Below are 26,386 nucleotides of genomic sequence, written 5' to 3'. Positions count from 1 at the left end.
GTGTCTGGCATGAGAATGCACAATCGGATTGGGACAAAATAAGAGAAGCAATTCAGAGAGTGAAAACGTTCTTGCATCAAATACAAAACAAACAAAAATTAAATCTGCATCATAAAATAAAATTGAGAAGAAGGCAAATGTCAATAAGGAAATAATAAACATCCTGGTAAACAGGAAATTAGTAGGCATTCCAATCCTTCTTCTATGCAGAATTCACTCTAAAGGAAAATGATTGTATTATGCTTATATAACTCAGAAGATATTCCACAGATTTCATTATAAATCAACAATTGGATAAATGTTAGCTTCACTTTCCTATATCAGTATCCTCAACTTTACCTTTATAAGTAATATAAAAACTTGCCAATTTTAGAGTTGCCTTGATTATCTCAAGTTTAAGGGAAAAGCCATAAGTCATGATAACAGAAGATTTTAAATTCTACAGTCAAAAATGATGTATCTCTTAAGAATTACGATGCTCTAAGGCATATATTCAACAGTACAGTAGAACCCAGGACCTAGACGCTAATTCATTCTGGAAGGAACATCGAGATGCAAGGCAGTCAAATTCCAAATCAATTTTTACCCATAAGAAATAAATGAAAACGGATTAATCCATTCTTGACCACCAAGTTTTTACCCGAACCTTGCCTTTTTGTACAAAACATTACACAGAAATTTCAAAGTAAATAAGAGTTAAATAATATAATTTAAATAAGAAACACAGCATTTAACAAAGTTTTTAACAACTACAGTATGGCCCATCCCTTGAGGTTGATGAGGATCTGGATCTGTGGACATGGAAGTGGAGAGGAGGTGTGGAGAGAGTGTTATTGTTTGGAAGGGGAATCCCCTTCCACACAATCAACTGTTAGCTGCTTTTCAGGAGGTTTTTTCCCCTTCTTTGTCTTTTTTCACTAGAACCCAGCTGACTTTCTCAAAAAAAAAGAAAGAAAGAAAATCTGTCTAATGTGGTCAGCTGTTGGAGTTTCCTTCACTGTTTTCTAAAAGGGTTTACTAACTTCTCATCAACAATATCAATAACACGGGTAACCAGTTCCTTATCATGATGATTTTTTTCAAAAAACTCTTCCTTAGGACCCATGATTTTTATCTAAAAACAGTACAAAAAGCCACAAAAACTAGGAAAATTTTAGCAAAACATTTGGAACACAGCCGCAAAGGATTTAAACAACACATGCCAACAACGCCAACTAACGCCGAGTGACCAAAACACAAACTGCTTTTGTTTACAAAATTCACGGGCATCGGGGTCGGATTCCAAAGTTTTGTTCAAACTCTGATGCAACATTTTCTTGACATTTCGCGTCAAAATCGGATTATGTCGAGTACTGATGTGGTTGAGTACCGGGTTGAGTACTATAGTTCATTTTTATTCTTAATAAATTATCAATGTTATTTCTGCTTGCTGCCTTTGAGTCAATTCTGTTTCTTGTACATATAGCTCTGGCCACTGAATCGCTGTCTTGTGCATATTATAGGGAAATACTGTGACTTAATAGTGTAGAACACTGTGCCCAGAATTAGAAAATGAAAGTCTTGAGCCAGCTTGCTGAGTTGAGCACCCCAAGGCATTAGTTCGCTCTGCTGGGCTGCTGCTCCCTGGAGAGGGCAGGTGAAGTGAAGAAAGAATGACTGAGAAGCTAAATATGAAAGCCAGGCACGGGGGGTGTTAGTAAGTTCAGATAAACTCAGATAACGTGGTAAGAAAAGAACCACCAAATGGAATGGCCGTACAAGTTCTTAGAGACATGAGAATGGAACTCAGGAAGAAGGACTGGGTTGTCTAAGATCGACGTGCCTACTGACGATAGAAAAGCAGTTCCAGTCAATGTGCGCCCTAAAGATCAAGGGTTGATGCTTAGGAATCGATCGGTATTAGGACCTAAGAGAAATGAATTCGAGAAAGATGATCACAGAATACCTCTTCGCTCCAGAATTTTTACCTGTATGTAATGCATACTATACATACTATTTGGCAATTTCACTGTTTTAGAGATATATTGTTTTAGAAATAACTATGGCATTAAACACAGACACATACATGCACATACACATGTACATGTATGCATATAGATGTATGTATCTAGATATGTGATATGAGTTGTTAGAGTAGTGGGTTATGAGTTCCATTGCCTTCCCTACGCTCAACAGTTCAAACCCAGCAAGTACGCCCTAGCAGAAAGATGAGGCAGTCTGTTTGCTCCTGTGAAGATTTACAGGATCAGAAACTCTACGCTAGGGGGCAATTCTATTCAATACTACGGGTCACCATGAGTTGGAATCAACTTGATGGTAGTGGGTTTGTTTTCTGTTTGTTTGTTGATATAGAAGACTGAAAATTCACACAATCCCATATGTGTGTGGGTATGATTGTGTGTGTGTATCTAATACTCACTAGTGTAAGTCTTAGTGTTATTTGAATTAAATGTACTGAATATATAATCAGACTGTTAAATTGCATGGTTAAGATATGATAAGAAATGTTAAGAGATCACTAGGGTAAAAACAAAGTTAAATTTTTATAATTTGTATTCAAACCTGAAATGTGTTTGATACTGCATAAGATTATGAATACATATTTACTATGTATTATTTCCAGTACACTAATCTGCCTGCTGAAAAGTACTATGGAAATTTAAACTTCAGGAAATTGGAAGCATTTCTACTTTCCCATTTCCCAAGTGAAACACTAGATTGTGGAAGAGATGGTGCCTATTTGAGAATAAAATTGTCTTGAAATGGGGAAGATGGTGCAAAATTGTCTCAAGTTCATTGATTTCTTTTTTAAGAAGCATAGAGAAGAGAAACCAAACTTCTTATAGTACTTTTAAATGAGCTAATTTTAATTCAAACTATGAAAATGATGCCTACTGCTATTCTTAGATATAATTTCTTGAAAGATTTTTTAAAAGATCATGTTACTTCATGCCCTAAATTTGTGTGTCAATTTTTTTTAATGTTAGAGGTTAAAATTAGATTTAAGTAAAATTAATGGAAAATGTAAATGACCATCAGGTGTACCTAGGAGTGATTTTAAATAGGGAATTACTTTGAAATTATTAAGACATATTATACATGTCCTCATTTAGAAATTTAAAGGAAATCAAAGTTATTTAGCAAAAAGGTATTTGACCTTAAAAGCATATATCTCTATAATATGTTATGGAAAATATATTCTAGTGAAATAGATTTTTTTAAGTAACTGGGCAAGAAAGACTCCTTATTTGAGCTCATTTTCTTAACTGTGTTATGATAATTTCTTTGAAGTTGGTTCTTGCAGACAAAAAGGCACCACCATAATGCACTTTAAGTAGTAAGCCATCTCCAAAAACTCACTTTTCTTTCCTCGCATGGACTGCCTTCTCTGAACTCTATGTTGAACACTGAGTATTTTAAGAAGGCAAAGCATAGATCATTTTATAAATTACTAACACTACAAACAGAACCATATTAGATATATTTCCTCCCCTATAACTAAAATTACATAAAGACTATGTATCTGTGTTGACATTTCTATTCCAAGTTGAATGATTTAATTGATAGATACACTCTTTAGGGATTCTCTGCATCATAAATGTACATTGGCAAATGTTGAGTATTAATATTTCCAAAATAACCTACTGTGCCAAAGTATATTTCTAAGATCATTTATTTAATTCAATAACAATGTGCTTATATAAAATTACAACATCATGATTTTTCTCTCTTTATTATTAAAAGATTGCTGACTGATTTCAGTCAATATAGTGTCACTCTGATGTAGACATTAATATATAAAATGTATGAGTCAGTAGAGGGGGAAAAATTAGCTGATAGCAAAGGCTGAAGTAGAAAGAAAATGTTTTGAAAATGATGGCGGCAACATCTGTACAAATGTGCTTGACACAATGGATGTACGGATTGTGATAATAGTTGTAAGAGCCCTCCATAAAATGATTTTTTTAAAAGACACATTAGCTTTTACCTTTATGTACTTAATACTGTAATAACAATATATGGTTGATGCGAATTATTAAAATTTTGAAAAATACATTAGTTTGACCTAATAAATGTATATTCAAATTTGTCATTAAAAAAGTAAGAGTTGCTACAAATATAGAAAAGAATATCTGGATGGTGTGGAAAAATGGACCATCAATTGCTTGGGAGAATTTATGTCTTATGGAGGGGGGGGGGATAAACAACTTTTTTTAAAATAATTTAATTGACTATACTTTGAATATTCTTCATTTTACTTCTGTGAATTAGTGGAATCAACACTTCACCATTTCATATATAAAATCAAAAAAAAGTTTTACTTAAAAAATAATATTAAAAAACTCTCCATTTTAAGAATGTGTTGTTTTTCCACTGAAACAAAGTATTTGATTAAAATATAAACTCAGTCAATATGTTTCAGAGGAATATATATTTGTATATATACATACATACATCATTTTATCTATGTGTATATTAGTATATACTCGTCATGCATACATGCAAACTCATACATCAGTGAGATTTTAATAATAATGATACATATATAATGTAGTTTCTATAGGGGGAAATTGTTTTAATATTAAATGCAACAAAGGTGAATACTTTTGCTAATTTTAACAAAATTTGATGGTGTTATAAGAAGGGCCTGAAATATAGACAAGAGATAATAAGAAAGAAATCTGCTACTAGTAGCCACAGATAAAGAAATATAGTGGTATATTTGGCCAATGTTGTCACATTATTACTGGCCTCAAGGACTATATCAAATTTCGGGTCTTACAGAAATAGAAGATAAACAGTTTACTAATATTTTTCTCTACTCTTTCATTTTAATGTTATTTTTTATTATTACTGGGGGCTCTTACAGCTCTTATCATAATCCATACACATATCCATTGTGTCAAACACATCTGTACATATGTTGTCATCATCTTTTTCAAAACATTTTCTTTCTACTTGAGCCCCTGGCATCAGCTCCTCATTTCCCCCCCCTCTTTCTCCCACCTTCCCTCCCCCATGTCCCCTAGGTAATTTATAAATTATTCTTTTTTTTTTCCATGTCTTACACCGACCACTATCTCATTCCACCCATTTTTCTGCTGCCGGTCCCCGTGGGAGGGGAGCCATTCGTCAATCATTGTGACCGGTTCCCCCTTACTTCGCCCCCCCACCCACCTACCTTACCTTCCTACTATCATTGTTCCCCTTATTGGTCCTGAGGGGTTTATCTGTCCTGGATTCCCTGTGTTGTGAGATCTTCTCTGTACCAGTATACATGCTCTGGTCTAGCCAGATTTGTAAGATAGGATTGAGGTCATAGTAGTCGGGGGACTAGAGGAAGGTTGTGTGTGTCATCGGTGCTAACGGAAAGGCTTGAAAATACCAGGGTCACTTTCTGTACAATATGTTTCATTCATTTGGGTTTAAATTTTTTTTCTCACAGTTCCTAACATCTATTATAACATTTACTTGACAGTATTAAGTATCTCAATATTTTTAAAGTATCATTGAATTTAAATATGCATCTGGATTCCTCATGGCAGTTTTTGGAAGATAATCATTTTAACAGTATAATTTGAAGCACTGAAAATATCTGAAATATCAAATTCACTGAGTCAAAGTTTTGAGTGGCTCTGGCACACCCACTAATGGTTCTTACACTTTGCAAGTGCGCTGGGGAGCCTTAAGGCCATTGCAAGATCTTTGATACGAAGATATCTATTTTAATCCATTTGAAGTTGAGGGGATTTCACTGGGTGATTTCCTAGCATAGCAGCGCTTAGAGGGACCCTTGGAAGTACAGACTCAATAAAGAAGACACCATTAAAGAGGGTAAGATCCGTTTGTTTTGAGCATGAGCATTCAGAAGGAGTGACCATAAATCTTAAAGTAGAGTTCTAAACAAGAGGCTGAGCCTGCCTTATTTGTCACTGAGGTAAACAGACTTCTTTGAGGCCTTTTGAATGAACCTATGCCACCCTGGTAGTGTAGTGGGTTAAGCATTGGGCTGCAAACCACAAGGTCAGCAGTTCAAAACTATCAAAAATTCCATGGCAGAAAGATACAGCTTTCTACTCCCATCAAGAGTTGGAGTCTTAGAAACCCAGAGGGACACTTCTACCATGTCCTTTAGTATTGCTTTGAGTCAGAAACTGACTAGATGGCAGTGAGCTTGGTTTTTGGAGTATGACACCTGATGGAATCCCTGAGTGATGTAAACAATTAAACCTTCAACAACTGGTCAAAAGTTGGGTGGTTTTAATCCACCCAAAGGTGTTTCAGAAGATAGACCTAGTTTTGTTGGGGGTTTTTCCCATGAAGGTCACAACCTTGAAAACTTTGGGGGCCAGTTCTACTCTGCACACAGAGAATGTGATAGTTAGGGCTTTTTGTCAACGTGGCTGGGCTAGGATTGTCAATGGTCTGGTAGCTAAGACATATTATTCCCTCATACTGAAATCTAATATAATCTGACAATTTCCATGATGAGCTCTGCTAGGAGCAGTCAATCAACTGAAAGAAAGTTTCTTTGGGAATGTGGTCTCTTTTCAATATATATGAACGTTGTGGACAAGCTTGCTTGCTTTTCGCTGGGTCTGCATACAGCAACTGGCTTGTCATCTGAGCTATAGTTCTTTAGATTTGAGTCAGTAGCCTGTCACTTTTCCTATAAATTCTGGGATTTGTCAGCAGTCTGTCATCGTGCCAGTCAACCGTGGATTCATTTGCTTCTGTAGCCAGAAGCCTGCCATCTGACCTAGCAGTGTTGGCTTCCTCAGTCCCTGTAGCTCCATGAGTTAAAAGAAGCCTCCAGCCTGACATCTGAGCCACAGACTTTGATCTTACCCACCTCTACAACTGTGTGAGCTCTTCCTTTTACATAAACTCTCTGTACGTATGCATATAGAAGCTTCACTGATTTTGCCTGTCACATGATCACCATGAGCTGGCATCAACTCCTGGGCAAATTTACAACACATTACCTAATATTATCAGATTTTTTTAATATAGATTTTCTTTAAAGTAAAGAATAGACACTGAGTTTTTTGAAGAATGGGCATTATGTTTTTTAAGCTGGTACCAACCATTGTTTCATAAAATCAAAATTATAACTGAACAATTAACAAGAGTCCTTAATGTAATCAATCTTGCTTAATTGAAAAATCACTCTATTTCGCGTTGTTTATCACATCGCTGAGTGATGAGAACTCTGTCACATGCTGGTAGTGTAGCAGGTTATGAAGTGGACTCTTACCCACAAGATCAGCAGTTCAAAACCACCAACTGCTCCGTTAGGGGAAGGTGAGGTTTTCTACTCGTAAAAAGACGTACAGCCTTGGAAACCCACAGGGACAGTTGTACCCTGCCCTGACAGGGTACCTCACTATGAGTTGGAATAGACTGTACAGCAGGGACTCTGCTTTGAGCCTGTGCTCTTGCTATCACTGCTCCATAGGACGCCCAGTGGACTGTGCCTTGCCTTTATCTCAAAGTGACTGTGCAACTCTTTCATCGTTGAAGATTGTGAGATTGTGATAAGAGTTACATGAGCCCCCAATAAAATGATTAAATAATTTTTAAAAAGAAATGTCTAGAAAATAAACAAACAAAAACTGTAAAAAATGTTAGCTTTAACATGTAATTTTAATTTTGCTTTATACTTTTATGTTTTTCAAGTATCCAACTGTTAAGTCTGAAATCTCTATACATAAGAATTAAAGTAAATACCTGTGATGATTGGGGATGATGTGAACTAGACACACCTGGGTAAGGGTCAAGGTGGAGCCCAACCTATCAGTCAGGTTGAAGTCTGATAACACTTCCTTGAGGGCTGTGGCATAAGAGCACAAAGGCCATCTCTCTTTGGCCCTTCATCTTGTGAGGGAGTTGGACCTTAGGTCTGGTTCCTAGATCTCCTGCTGCGTAACCCTGCTGATCCCAGGACCTGCTAGCAGACTACCAACTGTGCAGTCAGACAGCTAACTTCCAATTCGTGTTACCGCTGCATCCGTGTTCTACAACTGAGTAAGCCACTGCTTGCTACAAACTCTTCTACAGGACACCATGCACAAGAGTCCCTGGTTTTCCTGCTCCAGAGAAATCCAACCTGACACAATGCCATTTTCTAAATTTTGCTTTCAAAAAAAAAAAAAAGGCATGCGTCTGAAAAGTTGTCATTAAATTTCACCTCTGTGTAATCTGAAATCCTATCCATTATAAAACTAACAGATAGACGAGAGGCAGTCCCCACAGTACACTGTCGTTCCTTTCTTGCAGTATATAAATTCATACCTACTTCCTGGTGAATGTAGAAATAAAGGTTAACATAAGCCCTTCGAGATTTAATTGGTTTGTGGAACAACTCCAAAACCAGTGTTGCACTTTCTTCTTCCTTTGCCTTTCTCTTTATCTAACTCTGGCTTTGCAAACTAAAAAAAAAGAAAGAAAGAAAAAAGAATGTATGGTAATGCATCATTTATAAATTACCTTGTTAGTGCAAAAACAAAACACTGCTTTGAAAAACCAAACAAACTCCTGCTGCGGACTCCCGCATGTTTGATGGAAGCCCTTCAAAAGCGTCCAGGGCTTAACAGAGGTGGTTTCTGTGGAGACTTCGATCTGTACCTGCTGTCCCCTGTCACTCCCTGGAAACTTGGCGGCAGATGTTGCAGCGCTAAGTTGTCTCTGAAGTGGCTTTCTGTCCCGTCTCCCCACCGCAACAGAGTCAAACTACATTAGATCTCTCTATTTCTGCCTCGGGCAAGTTGGGGAGCCCAGCTGTGTCCAGCCCCACTCCTCCCTTTGGGGTTTCAGCCCTCCAGGCAGTACTGTGACACCAAAACGGTCCTGCCTCGCTCAGCCACCGCCACTGCTGGTGCGGGCTCGCTGCGGGCTGCGGAAAACAGATGCCGGCGACAACCTGCGAGCCTCCACCTGGACGCGCGGCGCTGAAACCTTCATGACTGGAGGCTGAGCCGGGTGCGTGCGCAGCCCGCGGACCCGGCCTCCCCGCGGGAGCAGACGCACAAGCCAGAAAAGAACTTCAATGGCTTGATCAAGGACTTCAATTCAGCGGCCGCTGCGCCCCCAAAGGGAGCGTTTGCCCGGGAATCCGCGTAAGGGGGTTGCAGAGGGACCTGCCTGGCGCTGGCTTTGGGTAGACAGGCACGGATTTGTCTACTGAACTCAGCTCTCAAGAGACTGGGTCGTCTGCAGTCAACAATGTATAAATAAACGACAAGACTGCTTTCTACGATAGAAAGCAAGCTGTGGACCAGGTAGAAGCTGTGGTATTTGGGAACTACTAACCACAACCTGAGAATCATCTCGTTTTATTGTCGCTCAAGCAGCAGAAGGTTTGCTTTTCCTTTAAAACAGAAAGAAAGAAAAACTGCCTATTGCTTCCTTTAAACTCAAGTATGAGAAGAGAACACATTTTTAACAACTAGAAAAGTTTTCCAAACTTATTCTTAATTTCTACAATGTAAAAATTACTATGTAGTGCTATGATTATCTATACATGCTCACATATTTTCTATAGTATTATTCAAACCCTTGTGAGCACAAAAACATAAAAATGTTTGCTAAGCATATTCATCAATCTATATATTAATACAGACTTTTTTTTAAGAATTGGCCTTGTTCTAATGAGTTATTTGTTAGCATTGACAAAACATTTTAGAGGGGATCAGTGTCTCTAATGGAATACCATTAACCCAAGTCCTAAAATAGAATGAGAACCTGTGGTAAGAAAAAATAAACGGGTTTCTTTAAATATAAGGTGATAAACTGCTCCAAATGACAACAGACATGTTAATGGATTAAACTGTGTCTTCCCCATCCCCTTAAAAAGAATGTGTTGCCTTAACCACTATACCTGAGATTAGAAACCCATTTGGGAATGGAGTTCTTTGTCATGTTAATGAGATAGTATTTGTGTAAGGAGTGCCTTAAATAAGGTTTTTTTGAAATATAAAAGAGATTACAAACAAGTGAGCCATGCAGAGATGGGGCAAAGGGCAAGGGCAAGCCACTGGAGGATCACTCAGGAATAGACTGTATTAAGAGATAATTATGGGCCTCTCTACAGAATTGATCGAGTGAGAAAATTTTCCCCTCGAGCCTGCACCTTGAATTTGGACTCTTCAAGTTTGAGGAAAGATATTTTCTGTTAAAGCCTCCACTTTGGGTATTTCTGCTACGGCAGCATTGGAGAGCTAAAACAGCATAGCTAATATATGTAGTACACAAACGTTCTGTAATTCAGGATGAGTTGATGGGACTTAAAAGGATGAAACGACCACTTTTCTCCCTTCCCTAAAGTCCTGGTTATGTAATGGCGTATGCATATGCGGTTCATCTCAAACCCCGGAGCTGACCTGCAAGAGAAAGAGAAGGCTGCCTCCTCCCCTAAACCTTGCCTGTCTGGAAACCCTGAATAGCAGAGCTATTCTGTCCACTATGAGTTGGAACCGCCAAGATGGAAATGTGTTCAGTTTTGATTTTTCTTTTTTTTAACAATGTAGACACAAGCCTTAACCAACTCTACAGCAACTAACCCAACTACAGGGTGATAGTGTTACTGTTGGGTGCCATCGAGTAGGGTCTGACCCACAGTGACACATGCGCAACACAGGGAAACACTGCCCAGTGCTGCGGTATCCCCACAATCGTTCCCATGCTGGTGTTGCAGCCACTGGGTGAGATGCTGTTTGTCTGTCTACTTACCGACCGACCGACCTATCTTATCTACTTATAAATATAAATAAAAAATAGGAAGGCTGGAACAAAGCATCTTACAGGTCATGCAACTACAATATTATAATGATTTCCTAAAATATAATGTAAATATATGGGAGGGTTGATACCCTTCAGTTGCCCTTATAAACTATAGAATGCTAATTCTCATATATTGGAATACATTTTGGTGTATAATTCCATTAATTAATCTTTTGGAAATATGGATTATAGTTATGTTTGTGTGTAAATTTATATTGCAATTCATTCTGGCAAAAAAAAAATCTAGACTTGGTTAATCATGTATACTTTGAGAGAAATCCAAAGATTCAGAATAATCTTGGTGGAAAGATGGGAAATGAAAAGATGCAAAACAAAAATAGTAGCAAAGATTCCTTAAGTTATCTAAAGGGAAGAGATCAAATACAGATAGTTTAGATTGACCAGTCTAAAAATATATTTAGTATTTTATAAAAATTATAGGAGCATTATGAAGAAATAAAGGTGTAAAGAGCAAATAGTGTCATGTTCACCCGATTTTCTTGGTAAAAAAAGCATATTGAATAGTTGGTTTGGTCAGATGGAAAAATACATAAATATATATATATACTATGCCTTAATTTTGTGTTATTAGGTTCCATCAAAACGCAAGACAAAACTATGTGAAACTGAAGTAAACACTACTCAGTCCTGTACCATCTTCACAATCATTGCAAAGCTTGAGCCCCTTGTCACAGACATTGTGTCTCAATCCATCTCATTGAGTCTTCTTTTTCCCGACCCGCTACTTTACCAAACATGATGTCTTCTCCAAGGACTGGTCCCTGGTGATAACAGGTCCAAATAGCATGAAACAAAGCCTTTTCCTTCTCACATCTAAGGAGATTCGTCTATGCGTTAAACTTAGAAGTGAACAGGGTGAAATGTATTACTCTTGTGAATAAAAGGGTAAAATGAGGTTGACCTGTTGGATAAGTTCCTAGCTTTTCCACAGTAATGAGAATTAACTGGAGTGTCAACCTGTAGGTGGAATCTCTCCAGGAGTTGCCACACTGAGGACTTCACAATGGCTTAAAATAAGTGATAGAAATATTCAGGTACAAAATGTTGAAAGCAGAAAAGCTAAAAAGAATAGGCTTCAAAAGATATAGCATCTGGAGTCTTAAAGGCTTGAAGATAACCAAGTGGCCATCTAGCTGAGAAGAAACAAAGTCCACATGGAAGAAGCACATCAGCTTTTGAGATCATAAGGTGTCAATGGGATCAGGTATCAGGCATCAAAGACCCAGAACAAAAAATCATATCATTGTGAATGAGGGGGAGTGCGGGAGTGGAGACTCTAAGCCCATCTGTAGGCAGTTGGACATCCCCTTACAGAAGGGTCACAAGGAAGAGACCAGCCAGTCAGGGTGCAGTATAGCACAGAGGAAACATATAACTTTCCTCTAGCTCTTCAATGCTTCCTACCCACTATCACTACCAATTCTACCTTACAAATCCAGCAAGTGCACAGCATGTACAGATCAGAGCTGGCAAGACAGGGAATCCAGGATAGACAAACCCCTCAGGACCAATAATGAGAGTAGTGATACCAGGAAGGTAAAGGGAAAGTGGGAAGGGAAAGAGGGAACTGATCACAGTGATCTACATATAACACCCTCCAAGGGGGACAGATAACAGAAAAGTGGGTGAAGGGAGACACCGGCCAGTGTAAGACATGAAAAAAAAAATTTTATAAATTATCAAGGGTTCATGAGGGAGGGAGGGTGGGAGAGGGAGGGAAAAAATGAGCCAATACCAAGGGCTCAAGTAGAAATAAAATGTTTTCAAAATGACGATGGCAACAAATGTACAAAGGTGCTTGACACAATGGATGAATGGATTGTGATAAGAGCTGTACAAGCCCACAATAAAAAGATTTTTAAAAATCTACAGAAAGATTAAGAAATCGGATTGCATCAGGCACACATAGAATCATATATATACATTTATATGATATATGTGTGTGTGGTTTAAAATCAAATCAAGTAATTGATCCAATATCTAACACTTAGTAAGCTTAACATAAACATCTGCATTTAGATAAGACAGAACTAGGGTTTTAGTTAATCACGCATAATTAGGATTTGCTAGCTTTGGTAAGCATTGGCTCAAAACAACCTGCCACTGCCCAGGAGACTGATGAGACTGAGTCTTGCAAAACCTCAGAAACACTATACAGAGTCCCCGTGACTCAGAACCAACTCAATGGCAGTGGGTTTGGTGTCCTTTACCTGTACATCTGAAATCCCAGACCTTGGAAAACTGAGGATTCTGTTGGGACCAGAATTCATTTGGGAGTAAAGCCTAGTCTGAAATAATTTGAGACCATTATATTTCTGTAGCAAAATATCTGAAAAACATGACTGTTTTTAAAATAAAATGCTGATTTAAAAATATATATAGCATATAGACTACATCACTTTCCTCAAATCTGAAAAACTCTTAATCTTGCAAGAATTCTACTTCAACCATTAGAAAAAAGGCTTTGGAATGATCTAAGTGAAAAATAGAACCTAATTACCAAAAAGTAAAGGAAAGTTTGGTCAAAATCATGGAAGCACTTAGTTGTGAATGAAATAAAAATAACCAAAAGCTCAGAGACTACGTGGAATATTCAGAAGAATGTTAAAATATCTTGTGTCTACGAAAGTCCTAAAGCATGTGAGACCAAAAACCAAACTCACTAACATTCAGTCTGTGCCAACTCAGAGCAATCCTAAAGAGCAGGGTAGACCTGGCCCTGTGAACTTCTGAGACTGTACCTCTTCACAGGAGGAGAAAGCCCTTAAAGAGACGCACACCTTGCAATTAACTGCCCAACGTGTAACAACTCCACTACCAGAGGTCCAGTACACAAACATGTGAGACATTAGACAAGTATCTGCTGAATAAACCAATGAGATATTATCCAGATACAAATCTTGTATCCTCAGTTGACCTTGCTTTTCTTTTTTTTTTTAATCATTTTATTAGGGGCTCATCAAAACCCATACATATATCAATTTTGTAAAGCACATTTGTACATTCATTACCCTCATCATTCTCAAAATATTTACCTCCACTTAAACCCCTGGCATCAGCTCATTTCCCCCCCCTCCCCGCTCCCCCTCCCTCATGAACCCTTGATAATTTATAAATTATTATTTTGTCATATCTTGCCCTGTCCGACATCTCCCTTCACCCACTTTCCTGTTGTCCATCCCCCAGGGAGGAGGTTATACGTAGATCCTTGTAATCAGTTCTCCCTTTCCACCCCACCCTCCCTCCACCCTCCTGGTATCACCACCGGTCCTGACGGGATCATCTGTCCTGGATTCCCTGTGTTTCCAGTTCCTATCTGTATCAGTGTACATCCTCTGGTCCAGCCAGATTTGTAAGGTAGAATTGGGATCATGATAGTGGGGGGCAGGGGGGGGAAGCAATTAGGAACTAGAGGAACATTGTATGTTTCATCATTGCTACACTGCACCCTGACTGGCTCGTCTGCTCATGGCAACCCTTCCATAAGAGGATGTCCAATTGCCTACAGATGTGCACTCCCCCTCATTCACAATCATATGATTTTTTGTTCTGATGATGCCTGATATCGTATCCCTTCGACACCTTGTGATCATACAGGCTGATGTGCTTCTTCCCTGTGGGCTTTGTTGCTTCTGAGCTAGATGGCCGCTTGTTTATCTTCAAGCCTTTAAGGACCCAGATGCTATATCTTTTGATAGCCGGGCACCATCAGCTTTCTTCGCCACATTAACGTTTCCTTCCGCATCCTAGCTATCTAGAAACTCACCAACCACTCTATTCGGCTGCTTCTATGACCCTGCTCTTAAAACTTCATCTATGGAAATACTTGTTCCACTAACACCAGCTGTTAAATCCTATCCATTTTCAAAGACATAGATATAACACCTGTATCTTCTAAAAGGCTTTCCCTAATTTTCTTCTACTGAGAGTTAGCGTCTCTTCTGTGCATGAAGAGTATGTGATATAGCATAGTGTGCTCTAATATAGCACAGATCATACTTCATTACTCTGTGCATTTATAATCCAAACAGTATTGAATTGAATCTGATTTGGTCGAAATGATGAAAAACTAACTAATTCTGAATTCGGACACACCTACTTCTCCCTTATAAATTATCTCATGACCTGACATTTTTCATTTAAAATAATAGTAAAAATATCTATTATCAACTATTTTTCTCATTAATCTGTACAATCATAAGTTATGCTGTAGTGCAAGATAAGTAATACTGGCTCTCTTGGTTAATTAAGGTTTTGTGTGTCAACTTGCCCGGGCCATGATTCTCATGGACGTTATGTAATATGATTGGGCATTTACGTAATATAAAATTTGGCAATAATGTACTGATGAGGTCTCCCTCCATTTTGTGAGTTGATGTGGTCATCCTCACTTTTTCAAAACACCAATTTTTGCCTAACAACCTGGTCTTGAGAACCTAACAATGCCAGTAAGTGAGGAGTTGATGTATTTAAAGGAAATATTAATAGGAGGGCAGAAACCACTGTTTGCTTTTGTCGGTGTATCTTCAGTGCAAACCCAGTACTTAAGAAAGAGAAACATTTGTACACATGAACAAATGTCTGACCTGAGGAGGGAAAATTCCTAAAATGATACACGCAAAACAATTCTACAATTGGTAAAGGTATAACATGCTGCAGAAGACACAGACTTATTGCCTTTGTTGAGGAAAGAGAGCTCCACAAATGTAAACAGAAGATCTTTCTATTAACCACTGTGACCTGGGCATGATAGAGGATGTTTCATAAACCAGTTTCTTCTCTCTGTATTTGGACCTACCAGATGGCAATTAATGATGTCAGAAATATTACAGGAAGACTTTCTTCAGTGAGATTTCCAAAATAGTTGAATTCCTAAATAGTTGTTAAAATTCCCTCCATCTCTTGCCTAGGCCGGAGGTGTCGGCCATGGGCGAAGCCATCAAGATGCACTTTATGTTTAGACTCCTGGTGTCTCTGCCTCGCCCGTGTTTGTTTTGACTCTGCTACATTAGAGCCTCCCACCACTTGTGACAGGTCCCCACAGGTCACAGCAAACAGGCTCCCGGCCCCACAGTGCATGCCCAGCCGCCGAGGGTGCCATGCCGCTGCCTTCTGTTTCCGTCTGGTTGGTTCCTTTTTCTTTATTAAGAAAAAAATAAAAGCGAAGTGGACTGAAAAAAAAAATTCCCTCCATCTCATAGAAGTAAATGTTAAGAGGTACACTCTTAATGTGATGCTTTAGCCATCTTACTAGAACTTTATAATACTACATGACTTAACTATATTAATACTAAATATCTTAACTACAAGGTACATTCTCATTTCATCCATCATTTCATCCTTTAAAAATGTAAGTGAAAATTTTTAATGAATATAAAGGACTCTTAAATTGACTACTGAACATTTATCTTCTGTTAAAAACAGAAAAATTATCATGTTGACTAAAATAAGAATACTCCTAACATTGTAAACAGTATTATGCCTCCGAACCCAAACCACATGCTGATGCATAAGAAAAGGTTTAAAATATTTTGTCTTAGATTTACATGATCGGAAATCATGGCAATATAGCATTATTGTTTTTTTAAAATCTTTCTAGCCAACGTTCAAACAACAAGCAAATCTCAGTATGTGTGGTTCTAAGGTCTTGTTGCTAGTAAATCCTCGCGAAGGATTTGAACCACTAACTTCCAGTCTGTCTTTCCCCTGGGGATGACCTCAGAGCACGACATCTTCTGAGTCAAAGGTTGAAGTAATGAGTGTGCTTATTAAAATGTGAGCACAAAAGACCTTCATTGTATGTCTTACATTAAAAGGTGTTAAACCATCACTTCAGGATGCATGTCAACAAAAGATAATAATTTATTAAGCACTCTATGTTTTAGGAATTCAACTACACAAAAGTAGCCCCTTCCTCCGACGTAATCACGGCTTTCGATCACTTTCTTATTATTTCACTACTTCATGATATTGAAGTCGTTCTTCATGTTAAAGCCCTCAGCTTGTTCCCAATACATGCCCCACACAAACCTCGTCTCCTTCCTGAGGCCTCATCAGGGACACACGGTCATACTGCCGCCGTAACAAAGCCCAGAGTGCATCGAGACGCCCCTGCAGAGAAAGGTGATTTGTCAGTTCCCATGGGATAGACTGGCCTTCCATTTACTGAATAAATGGCGAACTGAAACAAAGAAGCTGAAGGTTTACTCCCTTACCGGCGTCCTTTTTACCCTGAACTAAAATAACTGAAGAAGTACTGGGAGGTTCTCATCATCAATGAAGTATTCAGCTGTTCACATTTAAGATGTATGGCTGCTATTGGATCAAACTTCACTTCTGTTCAATCTTCTTTTCCCATCTTTTTAAATTCCAATTTATTTGTCTCTGTGAATCTTTTTTACTCCCTTGCTGTAATATTTTCTGTTGAGAAACTGCCCTAAGGTTGAGTTTGGTGTTCTCCAAGACGTCCAGTGCACATGAAAACTCATTCCAGACTTTGGGGAAGCGATTTGGTGTTATCTATGAAGAGCTTTAAGAAGCCCCAGTCCTCTTGGGCTCCGTACTTTCATTTATTTTACTATAGACATTTTAAAAATCCACTACGCAATATTGTACTACTATTTTGACTACTACTATCCAAACTTTTATCAAAGTTTTGTTTTTAAAAAATATATAGTTATGAATGTTTACATAATTCATCCAGTTCTCTATATTGTAAGTCTTATTCTTGGATCAAGTAAATTATAGATCTGTTCTCTTGTACCACACTTACTTTGACTCCCTGTTAAATTGTCTGTTTTTTTTTATTGTACTTTGACATATTGCCTGTGGCCTGAATTGAGGTACCAAACAATTAGATATAACAGTCAAAGATTTTAGGGAGGAGATTTTCTTTCATAGGTCTTCAGAGTAACAACCTTGAAGTATGCTTTTATCTCACAAAACTAAGAATTTGATAACTGATAGCATACTTTCCACTTTGCCATGGTGCAACTATTAAATTTTGTAATGTTTATTTATAGAATTATTTATGTAATATTTCATTTTTAATTAAATAAATAACAACCCAAATGATATTCACCATGTGTTACTTGTAAGTTTGCTATTGGAAATTATATGTCAAAAAAATAAGTTAATTATGTATGGACACACAATTTAATATCATTTATCCATTGCAAGAGAAGGTAAAAAGGGACATAATAACATGAGTAAGTGCTTCCCTATACAGTAGACTCAATATGTGAAAAAGTAGAATAAACGAATCCTGTATGGAGTACGATCTCCACTATCAAGACTATAGTGAAGGACATATTAATTGCATTGTGAGATGATGAATACACGTTTTTCATTCCTTCGTGAATAAAAATAAATGTTTTAATAATTATAGTTAATGTTTTAATGTAACCAAGTATTTGTCATATTGTCTTATTCAAGTAATGATCATATTATCATCATTAAATGAAAAAGAGTGGGGAATGCACTAAGCCACAGGTAACAAATTTCAATAAAGTCCATTCCTGATAGAAAACGACCTATAGTTGTAAGTGCGGTCTTCATCCAGATAGCAAGGGAAGGAATCTAGAAAGTTATCATTTCTACCAAAGGTTTATGTCAAATTGCACAAAATTGAGACAAGTACCTTAATTGGGGTGTACCACTTTGTCTGAGAAGGCTGGTGAAGTGGTTTGGACCTAGGTGGTCTTGGCCTGACCGGTTCCTCTTCTTCTTCAGGAATTGTGACCACAGCATTTTTGGCTTTTTCTAGTCTTGCCCCTTCCTCAGTAGATCCTTTATCTCCCCAACGGACCTTGAAAATAGAAGATAAGTAATACTGTCAGACATACACTATTCTAGAGGAGCAAACTCTTTATTTAGCTTATGGTCCTTTGTTCACTGTGTCAGAGTGAAAAGAAATGGACACTGTATACAAACACAAAATACATTCTGACTCAGGTGTTTTGGCATAGGGCTCTGCCCCAAAGGTTTTTTAGTGATTGGCATATTTAGAAGTAGACCACTACTCTTATTTTGAGGTACCTCTGGGTGAACTTTAGAAAAGCAAATGTTTATGTCATCAAGGAGTCATGGTAGCACAACACGTTGAGTACTGGGTCACTAAGCAGGGGGCTGGAAGACTCAGCAGGAGAAAGACAAGCCACTTAGCTTCCAAACAGATTTACAGCCTTGGAAACCCAATGGACAATTCTCCTCTATCCTATGGGGGGTCACTATGAATTGGAATCCCCTTGTATCCCAATGGGTTTGAGTTTGGGATTTTAGGATAGGAGGCTTAACCATTTGCACCACCTAAGGACTCCCTGGTGTCAGAGTGAGTTACGCTTTGGGCTGCTAAACACAGGTGAGGAGTTAGAGACCACCGTCTGCTCAGGAGGAAAACGATGAGGCTGTCTATGCCTGCCAAGAGTTATGGTCTCAGAAACTGACCGGAGCAGTTCTCCTCCGTCCTATCAGGTCACTACAAGTCAGGTGGCAGTTGTTTGTTTTGTTGATGAACTGCTGACTGGGTAATTACAAATTCTCCTTTTGCTATTTAATGTGTTTCTCACTACTCTGTACTTACTTAATACTGAGATCCTAGGGGGGAAAAGTCCTTCCATAAATATCTGGAATAAATTAAATTTGAAACAACTATTTTTCCAGAGTTTCAAATAAGGAGTTAATTTGTTTATATAGGAAAAATATTACAGTGTGCAATTCTGTCCACCAATTGGGTATGCTCCCTTACTAGGTAATCAAATAACCACCTACACCGATGATACGGGGAGAAACGGATGGTGAAATGATAATGATAAACATGAACACTTCTGAGCAACATGGTGAACATTTTATGGATCACCACAGCACAGTTTCCAACTCACTCGCTTTGGACACATCATTAGTTGGGATCAGCTGGTAAATAAAGATACATCGTAGGTGAAAGAAAAATTGCAGGCAGGGAAGAATGGCCCTTGGTGGGATGGGTAGGCATAATAGGAGCAGTACTGGCCTCAAACATGCTGGCAATTATGAATATGATGCAAAATGAAGTACTATTTTGTTTTCTCAAATGTAAGGTCACCATAAATTACATCTGAGTCAATTAAATGGCAGCTACCTATCTTCTGTCCTTATGCCCCAATTAATGCACACAATGAGATAGGTACTCTATTTATTTTCAGTGGAGGAAAGCAAGTCACTGAGAGCTTCACTATATACCGAAGCCATGCAGTCATGAAGTAGCTGATTTGGATCTGTGCCTAAACCATATGAAAGTTATTAAACAATGATTCATAACCTTGAATTTTACAAATACATTTTATACAAAGGACTTAATTGCTCCTTCCAAATTTTTCATCAAGTTCGATCAAGGCAAAAAGTATGATTTAAATATTTTGTCCTTGGAAATAGTCTTTTTGGCATGTGAATTTTTCACTGACAAATTTGAAAAGATTCTGCGTTGAAAAGAAGAACCCCAAAAGGACACTAACTTTAGAGAATTGCTTTTCCTGAAAGCCCCTAGCATTGAAAACAACAGTCTTATGACTCTTATCCTGCAAGGAACTGGAACGAGGGCAAACTGAACCAAACTTTTCATGTGTCATCACGTGCAAAAGAGTTGGCCCCTGGCTAAGAGCATTTTCCAATTACACAGTGTTTAGAAGGACTTATGAAAACCAAGGTCATTTCCAAAAACTACAAAGATAAGGCAATTGGACTATAAAAAGAACTGAGAAGGGCTAACTGGGACACATATGTGACTCATCCTATTTAAGTGACATCTATGAAGGAAAAAAATAATAATAATTAAATGTTCATTAAACCATTTTAATGCCTTGAGTCATTGGCAGAAATGCAAATGATCACTGTTCATAGACTTTTTCACAGCTTTTTGAAAAGATTTTTTGTAGATTTTTTTTCTCTTTTCTTTTGTTACTACATTTTTAAAATAGGCTTTCAATTTCAAGTAGGCCCTGTTGAGTCATTAAAATGTATCTTTATCTGTCAGTTTGATCAGTGGTACTTGACTGTTCTTTATGAGGTTGTTAAAATTGTTTTAAACACCATTAAACCTTTAGAGCTACAGTTACCTTCCTTTCCAGAGAAATTACCTTCTCTTTCAAATCGAAGGCCTTCATTCAAATACACTAAAACTTGTAAACTCTTTAGGTGCAGGAAAATCTAATTAAAAACAAAATGCACACCTTAGAATAATCAACCTTTTGAGATCAAAGCGCAGAATTTACCCAAGGACCCTGTTCAGGGCTATGAAAAGAGGAGGAGTAGAAACAGGAAAAGTAAGAAACAAGGGCTGGGGAGGTGCATGATGGTACACCGAAGGTATTGAAATGGGTGAGTTGGAAAAAGACATGTGAAATGTTGATGTGCTCTGTACACCTTCACCAGATACAACAATAGTAAGGTAGCAAAAACAAACCCTTTCAAGGCAAGATACATATCCTTAAAGTTGCAAAATCTCAATTTTAAGGGAAACGTCAATGAAAGGAGAAATGCAATTAGTAAACACATTCCGTTTGTAACCCAGAGAAGTAAATAAAAGTAGAAATGCATTTATATGTAGAAATAGTTTTAAATTAAATTTATTTAGAGATAATAGATTGAAATAAAGCCTATTGTATTATTATTTTAGCTACTACTGGTAACACTTTCAGATAATGAGCACGAAGTTAGATGAACTAGAGTTATCCGACACAGCAATTCTATGGATTTAACAGTCGATAGCAGTTCTATGGATTTAACAGTCAATAGACCACACTTAATAAAGCTAGAATTGCTAAGGACTTAGAGGGTAAATCATTAGTGTGAGTCCACAAGCTAATTTTTCTTTCATTACCATCATCACTACCACTAAACAATACAACATACATTTCTCACTAAATAAATCTCTAAATCTAAACTTAGAATCCATTTAACAGACTAAGTGATACTATATAGTTTTCATAAAACTCAAAGAAATTATATATACACATATGTATAAATTTGAATATATTTTTAATTTGACCATATTAAGAAAATTAAAATGTTGGATAAATAACAGGTATAAATAGCCAAAGACAGACTTAGATGAATTGCTGTATCTGGCCTTTTTTATTATGTAGAAGAAAAAAAAAAGCAAATGTTAAACTTGATAGTTCAATTACAATTGAGAGCTAAATGTTTCCAACTCTACCTGGCTTTCATTATTAAACAATAAACTCTGAGTACTTCCAGATCACATTTGGATGGCTATGGGGCTGTATCATAGAGGGGTAATTTCATTCTTGGGAAAAGAAGTAAGATCTGTTTCACGCTGAATGGGCAGACACGGATTTGTCACTAGGCATTGTGGATGAGTTGAAATCACCGCTGTTATTACCATCAGCTGAGCTACATACTTCCGTGAATTGCCATTATGATAGTGTTTAAATATTTAATTGACAGGAGTAAGAAAAATTAGGCAAATTTATATTCTACCTTAAAATAATCATAGTTATGATGATCCATTCTTTAACTCATATTTGCTCATATGTTTTTTGTACTTTTCCTCTACGCTGAGTTTCTTTTTGTTTGTTTAAAGAAAAACTTTCAAGGTGTGAGTAGTCATGCTTTAATTTAATTCACATTTTTACTTTCCCATCTCACACTAGCCGGCAATCTGGTCTTTCCCAAAGCCACTAGAGACAGCTAAATTACCCTCTTCTTTAAGAATTTATATTTTTCACTCCAAATTCATACTAACAAAATTTTACTGACACCTAATTCCCAACTTCAGTGAATATATTCTAAATTAATAGGTCTTTCTCAGTCATAGTTCATACATTTAGTTTAATTTTTTTAAATCATGTTATTGGGAGCTCTTACAGATATCATAACACTCCATAGTTCAATCACATCAAGCAGTATTGTATAATTGCTACCACAATATTTCAAAACATTTTCATTTTTCTTGAACTCCTTGATAACAGCTCCCCTTTGTCACCTCCCCCCCCCCTCCTTATCCCCTAGGAACCCTTCTTCTGGCTTTGTTTTTGTTTTCTATAACCGTTTGGTTTGGGTTTGTTTTCTGCCATATCTTATACAGCAGTCCCTCTCGGAAGGACCACAGGGAAGGGATGGTAAATCCAGAGGCAGTATGGTACTGATAGACCACATAACTATCCTCTAGTTCTTTAATACTTCCTCCCCATACTATTGTGGTTTTTATTTGTTTTACCTCGTTAAGAATGTTAGATTTGCATACGTTCACTTGTATGTTGAAGATGGTTCAGCACATGAAAGTCAGAAACTCCTATTACTATTTCTGAAGGGTTATCTAATAGGAGTAACGGTTCCCTGAGGGTACAGGAAGAAAGCAGGTGGAAGAGGGGGGAGGGGAGAGCTGATAGCATTGATGATTGTATAATTCCACTCAATGGGACTGAATAACAGAATTGCATGTGAACGGATACAAATTTTTAAATATATTGTGTATGCCTTTATAATGTCCACACTTGCTTTTACAGTTTTCTCATTCATATAAATTGAAGGAATAATTCCTTCAGTGGAGTCAATATTAGCCCAGACTAATAAGGCTCACAGTGGTTAAAAGTGGCTAAGTCCTATTCACAAATGTTCTTCCTTAGGGAAGATTTGAAAGCCAAACCAAAGCCACTGCTATCAATCGCTTCATACTCATGGTGACCCTATAAGTCTGTGCAGAAGCAGGTAGCCTTCTATTTCCCCTTAGCAGTAGCTAATGGGTTAGAGCCATGACCATTCCTATTAAGAGTCAAAAACTATTGAAACTTGGTATGGGAGGTGCACGAAATCTTCTTTATAATTCAGGGTCCATATGAGAGCTAATGCACACTCTTCCTTTTTATTTAGAAAGAGGTCTCATCTTTTGGAATATTAGAATAGTGGGCAATGAAAAATGTGGCTTTACCCCCTCCCCAATATTTCCAGTGGAACATTAATCATGCATATAATGCACACTAACATAAACTTGAGAACCTCTGGTGGCAGAGTGGCTTATGAGTTGGGCTGTTAATCACAAGGTCAGCAGTTCAAAAGATGAGTCTCTCTAATCCCATCAGTATTTACAATCTCAGAAATCCATGCAGGCAACTCTACTTTGTCCTCTAGGACTGGTATGAAAGGAGATTGACTCAGAACAGTGAGTTTGAGTTGTGTTGTGTCGTGTTTTGTTTTGATCTTGTTTTTACATAACCTTGCCTTATTCTTGTGTTGTATTTTATGTGTGTCATATTGAAAGGGGAATTAAATGTATCATTTTGAGTTTAAAGTAGGGCATGTTTATTTTTAAATTGAAAGAAACAAATTAGGAAATAAATATCCCAAAGTGGGACTCTTCTCATCTATACAAACCAATGAGCATTTTTCACTATATACCATCAAGCCATTTACTCTCTTACATATATCCTGTTTGCACATACATATTTTGGAATGAGACTAAATAAGGTGAAAATAAATTGTATGCTCATATTAAGATGTCTGTTTCTAATAACATATTGATGAATCATTTCCGTATAGGAATACCCTATTCATTTTTACCCTATTCCTCCAATCATAGAATTCCACATCAAATGCAAGTGGAAGGAAAATAGACTTCCTTCTGGAACAAGTGACAAGAACTAGCCTATCAAGTGAATTATTTTCTCTTGTATGGTTTGATATTCCCAATTACCCACATGAAATAGATAGAGATAGAGATAGATATGATATCTGCTCCAAAGGGGTGTTGCTGCAGGCTAAAAGTTAGACTGTTGACAATAACACTCCTGGAGAGGAAGTGGAGGCCGTCTGATCTCTTGAAGGTTTACCGCCTTGGAAATTTTTATAGGATTGCTATGAAGTGGAATGCATGGAATGGTAGGGGAGTTCTGTTTTGTTTGTTTTGTTTTATGTTATCATCTGCCTGCTCCTATAGCTTGTTATCAAAGAGGTGCCTCCCTCAGAGGATATTTCCACAAAGAAGTGGCACTCTCCTGTGATGACCTTATGTGGTCAGGAGTGTGAGAATCACTGTCAGATGACTTGAATAAACACTTAAGTAATGACAATCATGCTACATGTGTCTGTGACTGTTGAAAATGGAAAAAAAAAATGTATTGTGGGAAAAGGAAGCTCTTCTTGGTATGGTAAATTGCACTGAAAAGAGAGATTTATAATAGTTGAGTGTTGTTAATTAACATTGATTTTTGTGAGCAGCAATGGGAGAAACTAGATATAATGATGGGAGGCATGTAAAAAGATTTACAAAAAACATTAAAATCTTTCTTATCAAGAAGTAAAATTAAAGAGTAAATGAGGGAATTAACTGGCATGTCAAATGTCAGAGGGATTAGCCAGACGGGACTAAGGCTAGGAAAAAAGGCCTGGTGGTTTTCCTCTGAAAATCACCTAATGGATCTTCCAGGTCACAACAGGGTATTGTCCAACCCACTACTTCAAACACACCATTGGGAGGCATCAAGTGCTAGAGGAGACATCATGTTTGGTGAAGTACAGGGCCAAGGAGGGCGAGGAAGACTCTCTCCGTGAGCTAGGTGGCACAGTAACTACAATTATGAACCAGACCACAAGGGTGGTCATTGGTGACAAGGGACCAGAGAACATTTCATTTTATTATACATCAAATTAGTTGGAGTCAACAGCACAGCACTATCTGTCAATCTAACGAGAAAGGCTATATATGATCTGTGCTTAATAATAAATTCAATATGCCAATGAAAACATTTTGCAAATTGCTCTCCAGGGTGACATGCTGGCCAGTCTGTTGCTGCTACGGGCTCAGAACTGGCAATGATTGCTTACTTTCAATGAATCCATCACTTTCAAAAACACTTCTGTGGTTTTGAGAAAATCCCCTTGATTTTCACCATATAAAATCATTGTTCAATTCAAATCAATAAATTCTACAAATGACATTTCATATTAATATTATTTTCATATTTCATATTCATATTATCATCTTATAATTGGTAACAAAAATCTGCTAAAAACTTTAGATGTGCTTCCTGTACGTTTGGGATAAAGTCAGATCCATACAATTGAATATTTCATGATGCTCTCAAATATTAGAGAGCCATTGGAACTGTTCAAAGACAAGCATTGTTGCAGCTTCAAGTGGTTGGCTGCCTCAAAGTTGATATTCTATGCAGTAATTTTTTCCCAAAATCTAGAGAAAAGCCCTAGTTTTGTTTTGCTCTTTGGAATTCAGAGGTTTTATCAATGTAATCCTTTGATTAGTGAATACAGCTGTTCTTGAATGGTTTCAAAATGGAAAGGATGATTCCTTAGAGAGAGAGGGAAAAAAGATGCAGAAAAGAGCCAGTGTGAAGTATAAAACATGATACTAAGACACTGAACCATGAAAAGTGCAGTTTCCATTACTTAACAGCCCCAGAGACTCATCTTTCAGATGAGTAACAGCTTCTGTTTTTGAATAATACCAACCTCCATCCTTTTTATTCCGCCAACTCCTCTACCTCCGTAATAGGAAGCATCGACAGTTGGCCATTTCTTCGTAGGCATTGGTTCCTCCTCCTCCACCTTGACAGATAGAAATTTGGGAGGGAAAAAA

At 37.5% G+C, this 26,386-nt stretch overlaps 1 protein-coding gene across 1 annotated transcript in view; it reads right to left on the bottom strand.

The window, feature by feature from the left end:
• The window catches only part of ANTXR2 (ANTXR cell adhesion molecule 2), a 200,879-nt gene that overhangs the window by 58,595 nt on the left and 115,898 nt on the right, over positions 1 to 26,386 (bottom strand). Inside the window, exons 12-14 of the mRNA XM_045284347.1 lie at positions 26,260 to 26,355; positions 18,443 to 18,610; positions 16,834 to 16,914 (exon numbers count right to left, since the gene is read on the bottom strand). Of these exons, the coding sequence (XP_045140282.1) occupies positions 16,834 to 16,914; positions 18,443 to 18,610; positions 26,260 to 26,355 (345 nt within the window). The remainder of the gene's footprint in view (positions 1 to 16,833; positions 16,915 to 18,442; positions 18,611 to 26,259; positions 26,356 to 26,386) is intronic.

This window comes from Echinops telfairi, unplaced genomic scaffold (genome assembly GCF_000313985.2).
Source record: "Echinops telfairi isolate 266 unplaced genomic scaffold, ASM31398v2 ScPeMD7_7468;HRSCAF=8506_0, whole genome shotgun sequence".
Classification (NCBI taxonomy): domain Eukaryota; kingdom Metazoa; phylum Chordata; class Mammalia; order Afrosoricida; family Tenrecidae; genus Echinops; species Echinops telfairi.
The sequence above is the reverse complement of the archived record's forward strand: the minus strand, read 5'-3'. Positions and strand labels throughout refer to the sequence as shown.